General features: G+C 33.5%; 1 protein-coding gene and 1 non-coding gene across 2 annotated transcripts; one reads left to right on the forward strand and one right to left on the reverse strand.

The window, feature by feature from the left end:
• The first annotated feature begins 1,874 nt into the window (after positions 1 to 1,874).
• LOC148760333 (small nucleolar RNA R71) lies at positions 1,875 to 1,981 on the forward strand. The gene has a single exon (XR_016023305.1). It is a non-coding gene; the product is annotated as a small nucleolar RNA R71 (small nucleolar RNA).
• Positions 1,982 to 7,863: 5,882 nt separating this feature from the next.
• On the reverse strand, positions 7,864 to 8,319 carry LOC148760334 (uncharacterized). Its single transcript, XM_088810469.1, has one exon. The coding sequence runs from the start codon at positions 8,317 to 8,319 to the stop codon at positions 7,864 to 7,866; it is 456 nt and encodes a 151-aa protein (XP_088666595.1).
• Between the last annotated feature and the right edge of the window lie 2,945 nt (positions 8,320 to 11,264).

The raw sequence follows: 11,264 nt of genomic DNA on the forward strand, positions 1-11,264 counted from the left end.
TTTAAAAATTTTGAATAAAAAATAATTAGTTTTGCATAAACCCTAGCATCAAGTCAATCTGTCTTTGAGATTTATGATTTTCATTTAGTCTTCACTTCGAACTTCTATTGTGTAAACAATTGGATTCATCTTGTATTTGGAAATGGACTTTGAACCCTTTGACTTCATTTGGTTTTGAACCTTTTGATTTTGGATGGTGAATGGATTCACTTTGTCATTTAGAAATGAATATTCGGATATTTGGAAACATAACACAAAATGTTTTAGTAGAGCCTACTTGAGTTATGGACCTATAGCTAACGATAGTAGCCACTAGCCATTATGCACAATGCTTAACTCTGATTGGGTAGCTAACAGAGTCTTGCCCGGTTTGATTTGGTTTCGTTTTGTAGTTGATACGATCCTACCTCCTTTGATATACAGTCAATGACTATTATGTATCCAACGACTTTCGTGCTACAACACGCTTTGATTTCATTGTCCATGCCATTTAGCTCTCCATAATCCATTTGTAATTATATTTGACTCTATGGCATTGGGATTCGATATTTGTTTCAACTTTGAACTTTGGAATTGATATCATTGATTTTGGATTTTGGTTTTGGTAGTTGTTTAGACTTTGGTCCTTGAATTTGGAAATTGTTTTGACCATGGTGCTTCAGTTGCTATTTGTTTCGATTCTAGCATTTAGATTTGGTGTTTGTCTTGACCTTGATCTTTGGATTAGGTAATTGCCCCGACTTTGATGTTTAGACTTGATTTACTCAATATAATACAAATTATGTTATTTTTGAAACTCATTCATTTTGTTCAAGGATTTTCTAGAGATAACAACATTATTTCATTTTCTTTGAAACCAAACCTTTGTTTTCCTCAACATCTTTTACAAAAGATTTAAAGCCCGATATTTATAAATTGTTTTCTTGTAAATACTTTAATGTTTTATAAACCACTTTTTTTATTTCAAAGGCTTAAAAATGGCTTTTCAACTAAACCTTATAAAATCCTTTTAAATAAGTTTGTATCCGTTGAGATGTTGGTATTGAAGTTTTTAATACATGATTATACTTGACACATAACTCACACCTTAGGATGTTTGATTTTGTCCAGGGATTGAATTCCCAAACTCTTTGAACATTTATTATGGTTGAAAGGCAAACTTTGATATTGTTTGAAATGGATTACTTGCATTTATTTTAAAAGTGTCTAAGGCAAACACTCTCCCGTTTAGCTTGTTCCCCCTCCCTGAATCTACTCATGAAGTTATTTATAACTCACACATGTAAAATGCATTTGTTTTGCAAATCAGTAGTTGCTTAAGCTTGTTGTCCTTGGGAAGTAGCTATTTCTATAGTCAGCATTATTAGGTATTCAATAAGGCATCCAGTAGGTGTCAACCTTTTTGTTTCTAAGACGCACTCCACTGGTCTAATTTGGTTTGGTCATTTATGTTTGACTATCATTGATATTATTTTGCTATGTCTTGTATTAAATGGCATGTATTTTGAAATTGCCACAAAAAGGCCATACTTTGTAATTACCACAAGATGACCTGTATATGTTACTTTAACATATGTTTCTTCCACATTCTAAGCTCATGAGTGGGCTAACTAAAATGACATATTCCTATATGATGTAATATGTTCATGCATGTTTGATATATGGTTCCATGGTGATGAGTCCCATGAGGTAATTCCACTTATTTGATTTAGTTGTTCATTTTCAGTTTGCATGGGTTACAAGGATCACTCCCGTCGATACTGTTGTGCTAATCATGGTCCCTAGACTTGGGTCTTGACATAACAGCATCAATAGTAATTCAAACTTGACTACTCAACCCATTGTAAAATGTTTGAACTTGGAGCCACTTTGGAAGACCATGATGAAGGCAACTTGTTAGTAAGTCCTTATATCTCTCCCAAGCCTCTTACAATGACTCATAATCAAACTGTGTGAATGGTGTAATATCAGTTCTCATTTTCGCTATCTCGGCTGAGTGGAAGAACTTAGCTAAAAACTTTTAAGCAAGGTCATCCCAAGTTGAAATGGAGCCTATAGGAAGTGAGTTTAACCATATCTTTGCCTTATCCTGTAATGCGAAAGGAAATGTCTTAGTCAGATGTCATCTCAGTCACTCCATTATGCTTGAAAGAATCACAGATCTCCAAGAAATTAGAAATATGGGCGTTTGGATCATTATTCAATAAACCCCCAAATTAGACTAAAGTCTGGATCATTTAGATGATGGCCAACTTGATCTTGAAATTGTTGGCTTGAATAGCCAACCTTCTAGGGCTTAAGTGAAGCCCTTGTACTAACGGAACAACATAATCTCTTAACGATCGATTTTCTTCCATTACTCATTCTTGGACTTGCTATTCTCTTTGTTGTTTAGCCATTGTATCAATATGAGTAGAATTTTCTAGATTTTCCCTATGATGTCTTCTAAATTCCCTCTCAATCTCTGGATCATAAGAAATAACTTTATATAATAGAGTAATCACATTACCTTAATTATTAAATATGAAAGACAACAACAATAACGACACAAGCTTGGGAAACATTCTCTAGTATCTTTATGGTCAAGATGGACAAAGGAAGAACTAAAGATATTTCCTTGACAAACTTAAAGAAGAAGAAACTTATAGAAGTTTCTACTTTAACCAAGTTTATGATTGAGCTATGAGTTGCTATTATTGTACCAACATCATAAGTATTTAATACTTGATGTGGAAATCATTTAAGTAATGACTAAAGTGCTAAACAATAGTAGTAAATCAATGCTCAATATAAATGTCAAGGAAAACTGATATTATATAATCACATATGATCTCAATTATGGCATTGGAGTCTTGGTCATTAAAGTAAGAATTAACGTATGAAGATAATTAGATCCTTTTGATTTGGAGTCACAAAAGAGCTAGTAACTTTTATCTGCATGACCAAATCACTTATTGTGTAAAAGTGAATTATTTGGTATGTTTTAAAGGTCTTACACATATAGATGTATTTAAACCATTAAACATAAAATGCTATAGTAAATGCTCCTATTTCATTAAGTTTAAATAAGACTAAATTAAAATTTTGTCTTGTATACTTAAAGAAATATAATTTGGATAGTTTGAAATGTTCATGGAATTTAAATATAAGATCATATGAACTATATAGTATAAAGTACTCTTATTAAGATGTGATCTTAGTGAATACTACTCTTACTTGTAGTTTATTGATATATCATGGATGAATATAGATTCATAATAGATAAAATGTTCTTATCAATTGAACATAGAGATGTTTGTTCAAAAAAGCAAGCCAATTCATATAAAGATATGGTTCAGTCCACACTTCTGCAATACTTAAGGCCCATAATGACATTCCAAACTATCAAGGTTCCTAGCATACATTGAGATGTATGTATATAACTTCATGGAATAATCAAAATAGTTTTGAATATTACTCTCACAGAGGATCTAGGATTTAGTGGAGCAGGATGACACATAGAAAAGAGTTTCTCTTGTATCACTTTGTTACATTGTAATCTAACACTTAAGATTTTGCATAAAGATGCATAATCAATATACTTCAATGTATAAGAACTCCATGAATTTGGTAGAACACATTGAAGATGTGTTTATCATAGTTGATGAATCCACTGAATATGACTTTGTCATCGGAGTTATACACTTCATTCTATCAAAAAGAATCCAAACGAGTTGGATTTAAAAGAATGTACAAGTGTATTCGTTTCATACACATAAGGAAGTTAGTGAGAGTGAATCTAATTCTTTGGTAATATAATTGCATGGGATGCAATGTGTATATAAAGAAACTGCCAAAATCCAAAAGGATTAAGTGGCACAACGCAAAGTGACGTATGCATATGATGCATATAGCATAGTCCAATTAGAATGGTTCCAAGGTATAAAAAGGACTACACATGCATATAATGTCATATACATCTTATTGCAAAAAGGTTTTAGTAGAAGGATTTTTAGATCATTAGTTCTTGGAACTAATAAAAGGTTCTAAACATTGTTAATGTAACAATGGAGCCAACATACAAGAACTTGGGTCTTATTGGATCTAAGTATAGTTATATGACAAGATGATCAAGGTCATCTATGATGGATAAAAACAATTGACCACATTACATACTATAAGCAAGTCTCTATAGAGACACAATTGTTAGATGTATTGGTTCCACATACGATGAGCTAGTGATTGGCTTTGTTCTAGTGGGAGATGTTAGGAATGAGCCTTGCAACCAATCAAATTGGTCAAGGCTTAAATCTCAATCATGCAATCATATCGCTCATAATGAATGATTAAAGGTTTTCCTTCATCAATAAGACTATGCTTCTTAAGTCTATTGGATGAAGTCCATGAGATTAGCACGCCTTACAAGGAAATTGTAAAGTGTTACAATTATAAGAACCCTATGCATCAAAGCATAAGATATAAATTGTTCTTAGTAGATGTATCATTGAGATTGGATGATGCTTAGAGATTGGAACATTTTATGTTTCTTACTTGAAAAGTAAACAACCGATCTCATACGTTAAAGTATAATGATACTTGGAACTAGAATGTAGGCACTAGTTCTTAAAACAAGTTTACTAAACATGACACCCCGTAAGGATTCTGCTAGGAACGACATGATTAGAACATCAACGTAGCGGAATAAAAATTGAAATAAAATAAAAACCAAAACCATGCTTCCTACCTTTGGATCACCTTGGTTGTTTAATGCAAAGTTAAGCACCACTTAAAATCAAAAGAGCTTTTACCTTTCCAAGTGATATCGTAATCAAATGGATTCCTTTGGTGACAAAACGTAAACACCTTTTGTGTGAAAGAATCCCAGCCACTCAATCACTTGGCCTCCAATGATGCACACACGATTACAACGGATCCTTCTCAAGGAGAAAGCTTTATGTCACAGGTTTGTGCTAGCAAGTGGACAATGATTTGTCCTCTTTTCTTCTTCATTTCCAGCAAAGAATCAAGGTAGAAGTTTTCAAAAAAAGAAAATAAACTTCTCAAGAGTGGCAGCACTCAAGAGAAAAAAAATCTTTTTTTTTTGTTTCTTTCTCCTTAAAAAATAAAAGTGGCTATAATGTGATATTTATGTCTAGGTTTAACTTATTAAAATTTACAAAATAAGTCCTCAATATTACAACAATTATATTATTTAACTAAAACCTAATTAAACTCTTTTAATTGAGTCCCTAGTAGTTAAAACCTAGAATTTGATTTAACTTTAACTTAAATCATCACACTCTCAATTTAATCCAAATTGCAACCTTTGTGTGTGACCCATTAGGTTCCTAACATGTTGGCAATGGAATTGAATAATAATATTATTAATTAATTAATTTAAATGGATCATATTTAATTTTAAATTAACTAATTCCATTCCATAGACCATGATTGGCATCTAGCAATGCATCATGGCCACCCAATTGTTAGGAGAGTCAAAGGATTCTTTGACAACCTTTCAATGTATAGTTTTTCAGCGTAATTCATTCCCTTATCATATATCCCGAAGAGGATAAGAGCTTGGTGCAGTGTCTACTCTTATTGATCTTCGTATTTGTTCTTGCAATTAGATCATTACCTTTATAGAGATTTATGAAACTCATTTCATAATCTCCTAATCACCTTGGCCAAGGATTTGATTAAGCTAATGTCAACCAAGAACTAATGAGATATTTCCTCTTGAATCACTTGGGGTGATGATTCATATCTTGACCACTCATTTGCCTTCATATACTTCATACTATACTCAAAAATATCCTATTTTGGCATCCTTGGTTAGGCACCCATAAGGATGAAATCAAAGCATAGTACTCCACATACAAAACAAGCTGGTGTCTCAAGTCTAGGAAGTAATTACACAATTGACACATGAGAAGTATTGCATACACACTTGAGTGAGGTACCAAATGCACTTCTCATGGCGGGTCATGTTCAGTGAACTCGCTCTCCCATGGCAAGCACCCATATACTAGTTCAAGGTATCTCTATACTTCAACCTATGAAAACGATTGCTTACTTCACAAGTAAGGAACATAACATGTGCCAATCTTTGAGCATTATTGATGCCCTGTCTCAATAATACAATGATCAGGAACTTTTAGGAACAATGCTTTAATGCATAAGGATCTCATAATTGTATCCCAATACAATTCCTTTACAAGGCATATATAGTTCCATGGGCTTTATCTACATAAGTACAAAAAGTAATTAAATTACAAACTTATGGATAAAGGACTACCTCAATGTTATTATGAATAACAAAATGTCATACATGAATATGTCAAAATTGCAATTCCCATACAACCACAGATTGGCTTGAAGGGCTTATACTAATAATCTCCCACTAGCACTAAAGCCAATCGCCTATGTATCTAATACCAATGTTCTCAACGTGACGATTATGTTTCTGTTGGGACAGTGCTTTAGTGAGAGGATCAACAATATTATCCTCGGTGGATATATGCTCTATGTAAATGTCTCATCTTTTAATGATTTCCCTGATCACATGGTAACGTCGCAATACATGTTTGGATTTCTGATGAGACCTTGGTTCCTTTGCTTGTGCAATGGCTCCATTGTTATCACAATACAAAGGTATTGGATCAACAATACTAAAAACCACATCTAGTTCAGTAATGTACTTCTTAATCTAAACTGCCTCTTTTGCTGCCTTAGACGCAGAGATATATTTGGCCTCAGTTATAGAATCTACAATCATCTTTTTTTTGGAACTCTTCCAACTTACTGCACCTCAATCGAGTGTGAACACATATTCATTTGCGACTTGCTATCATCTTTGTTAGTTTGAAAGCTTGCATCTGTATAACCCCTAACTTGGAGTTCACCTCCTCCATAAACCAGAAATATATCCTTAGTTCTTTGTAAGTACTTTAGGATGTTTTTCACAGCAATCCAGTGACTTTCAGTAGGATTAGCTTGGTATCTACTCGTGACACTGAGAGCATAAGATACATCTAATCTAAAGCAAAGCATCGCATTCATGATAGATCCTATTGCTGAAGCATATGGGATCTTATCCATGCGATCTCTCTCTTCTTGTTTCTTTGGACACATGTCCTTGGAGAGATAGATGCCTTGCAACATAGGCAAGTGTCCCTTCTTGGATTCCATCATGCTAAACCTTTTTAGCACTTTGTCTACGTATATGGATTGGGAAAGACATAGCAACCTTTTAAATCTATCTCTATAGATCTTTATTCCTAAAATGTAAGTTGCTTCTCCCAAGTCCTTCATGGAAAATTGTTTGGACAGCCAAATCTTTGTAAATTGCAGCAACGGTATATCATTTCCTATGAGCAATATGTTATCAACATATAGCACTAGGAAAATTATGGCACTCCCACTAACCTTTTTATGAACACATGGTTCATCCTCATTTTTTATGAAGTCAAACCTTTTTACAGCTTCATCAAAATGGATGTTCCAACTCCAAGAAGCTTGCTTAAGTCCATAAATGGACTTTTGAAGCTTACACACCTTATTAGCATTAGCATTGGATATAAAACCTTTAAGTTGTGTCATGTACACTTCCTCTCGCAAGTTTCCATTAAGGAATGTAGTTTTTATATCCATTTGCCATATTTCATAATCATGGGATGCAGCAATTGCAAGCAAAATCCTAATGGATTTAAGCATAGCAACTGGTGAAAAGGTTTTTTCAAAGTCAATACCTTGTCTTTATTTGTAACCTTTTGCTACCAGTCTAGCTTTAAAAGTTTGCACCTTGCCATCTACATCGGTCTTTCTCTTAAAGACCCACTTGCACCGAATGGGTTTTACCCCTTCAAGTGGATCCATCAAAGTCTATACTTGGTTAGTATCCTTGGCATCCATTTCAAATTTCATGGCTTTTAGCCATTTCTCAGAATCGATGTCCAACATTGCCTCCTCATAGGTTGTAGGCTCATCATTTTTGGGCAATGAGTCCCTTTCCAAGAGAAATCCATATCTCTTTAGAGCTTGACGTATTCTACTAGACCTATTGAGTGGTTGTGCCTCTTGAGATTGTGGTTGTACATCAAATGTCATAATCTTAGGCTCAAGTTCCAATGGAATGTCAATTTGTGGGTCTCGAACTTCTTCAAGTACAACTTTACTCCCACTAGCCCTTTCATTTAAGAACTCTTTCTTAAGGAAAGTGGCATGCCTTGAGACAAACACTTTTTGCTCAGTGGGATTATAGAAATAATATCCGTGTGTTTCTTTAGGATATCCCACAAATTTACATTTTTCTGATCTCGCTTCTAGCTTATCAAACATTATACGTTTCACATAAGAAGTACATCCCCAAATCCTAGCATAAGACAAGTTGGGCCTTTTCCCACTCTATATCTCATATGGTGTCTTATCAACTGATTTGGTAGGAACCTGGTTCAATATGAAAACAGTAGTTTCTAGGGCATATCCCTAGAAAGATATAGGAAGATCTACATGACTCATCATGGATCGAATCATGTCCAATAATGTTCGATTGCTTCTCTCAAACACCCCATTGTGCTGTGGAGTCCTTAAAGGATTCCATTGTGCGAGAATCCCATTCTCTTTCAGATAATTCTGAAACTCTTGGCTAAGATATTCTCCTCTTCGATCAGATCTAAGAGTGAGAATACTCTTCCCAGTTTGTTTCTCAACTTCCGCTCTGTATTCTTTGAACTTGTCAAAGGATTTAGATTTATATTTCATCAAATATACATAACCATACCGAGAATGGTCATTTATGGTCATAACCATAACAAGTCCTACTAACACCCCAGCTCGTTCACCCTTCTTGGTGAAAGGCAACTTGGTCATCTTACCAAGGAGACAACACTCACATGTTCCATAAGATTCATGATTAAATGGATCGATATAACCTTGTTTATGTAACTTGGTTAAGCGAGTCTCATTGATGTGTCCAAGCCTATAATGCCAGATGTAAGATAGTTTTGGATCATCTTTCTTTGCTTTTTTGACCTCTATATTAAGTATGGGTCTCTTAGGATCAATAATATAGAGACCATTCAAATGTGTCCCTGCATCATAATGCATCCCTCCCTTCGAGAAAGAATAACAATTACCCTTAATGCAAAATTCAATATCATCATATAATGCCGAGTATGACACAGCTATGATATTTCGAGATATGGAAGGAACATAGTAACAATCTTTTAATTCCAAGATCAACACAGAAGGTAAAGGTATGGTAACTGTCCCCACAGCCGATGCAACAACCTTTACTCCATTTCCTACTCTTAAGACTACCTCTCCCTTTGTTAATCTTCTACTCGTTTCCAGCACCTTCATGTCATTACATAAGTGTGACCCACATCTAGTATCTAATAACCATGATGACGGATCAATAGTAGATAGATTTACTTCAATCATATACATGGTTAAAGGTGAAACTTTTACATGTTTCTCATTCTTTGACCTTGTCAAGAAGGCAAGGATATCTTCCTTAATGACATCTATTCTAAATAGATATTTGAGAACAGTTCTCAACTTGATATACCGATCCAAACATTTTGGCCCGAATTTCATGATGACATCAAGTGTACTACACAAAGTAATGTGTATTCGCATTCTAACAACCTAGACATTTAAAGAACATTTATGAGTAATCATGTATTATAATCAATTAAGATGAGATAGTAAATCTTAAATTGATTGCTCCCACTATTTTCTTCAAGATGATAACCCTCCATATCACCTCGAGAGATCTCTACAAGGATTCTCTTAGTGGGCTAAGATGCTTATCCATTCTAATCATGACCTTGAGTGTGCTCAATAAACCATGATAGGTGGATTAGGTAGGTAACTAAGCTTACCAATTATATCTCTATACAACTCCTAGATCAGTTAGGTGACAACACATTGCCTAAACATATCATATATGTTTCGCCTAGCCATTGCCTCTAGTTTCCATAATAATCAAGTTTCCTAGCATCGGAATTTTATGAAACTAGTTTAGTAAGACCCACCAATAGCTTAAACATACTCGTGTAAAAGTGTGACCTTGAGTGTGCTCAACAAGTCTTTGATTAAAAGAGCAACCAGGTTATCTTGCTATATGGTGGAAGGCTACTTAATCATGCGTAGCATGTGACTCAATATTTACCAAGAGATTTTCTTATTTTTGACTTAGTTAAGGTCTCATCTTCGCATGCATAGCATTTGTTAATTGCATAAATAAATCTATCTCATGCATACTACTTTGGATGATTATGGACTTTATCTATACTAATTTCCTTGAGCCATTGAAGGAAATTAGCTTGGTCAAACCTAGGGGATAACATACAACATATTATAATCTTCCTCCTTGTATCTTCATGGTGCCTTTAGGTCTTCATCTTCGAATTGTAAAATAACTCCTAAACTAATCCTAATTATACACTTATATGTAACTAATTACATTTTAGTAAAGAAACCTCGTGGTACATCCGAGGGGAGTTAGGTGAGGAAAGATTTTACAATCCTTAAAAATCAAGAGAAAGGTAGGGTGCACAGACCCTATTTAATAAATAAATACCATGATAAAATTTAACCATACATTCACAATCATATTGGGCCTAGTCCATAATCATCCATATTCATCCATCCACATGAATATAAAATTTAAATCTATGTCTTGTTCAAATTGCTAATCACATGATTTATTTGAAATTAGTTAAATTCAACTTTTGAATTAACTTAATTTCAAATTTTTGGGTCTTAATTTATTTCCATATATAAAGAAACAATTTCCATAAATAGAAATCCTTACTAATGAATATAAATAACCTTTTTCCATATTCTAATCTTATTAGGATAGGATTTATTACAAATTAAAACAATTTTAATTTGCTTTGTCCAAATATTTAAAGTTATCATTTACCAATCAAATATTAAAGATTTTATGTTTTAAATCACCTAATCTCATTTGGTAATTTTAAGGCAATAAAATCTTCATTTATCCAATTGTCAAATCTAAATTCCATAGCTAATATCATGGAGATATTCCTCTGCTTTTAAATTGCCTATTTATTCTTAGACTCCCATAATATGTAAGAATCTAATTCCTTAATTTATAGAAGATTTTGAAATAATTTTGACTTCAATAAAATTAGGAAACCAATTCCTACATTTAATATGTCAAATTATTTTAACTTATCAATTGATTAAAATAATTTTCATATTTTGTATGAATCAAATTCCTTATTTTGTGGAAACTTTCAAAATCCACTTTG

The sequence above is a fragment of the Theobroma cacao genome, chromosome 10 (assembly GCF_053813885.1).
Source record: "Theobroma cacao isolate CCN51 chromosome 10, ASM5381388v1, whole genome shotgun sequence".
Classification (NCBI taxonomy): Eukaryota; Viridiplantae; Streptophyta; class Magnoliopsida; order Malvales; family Malvaceae; genus Theobroma; species Theobroma cacao.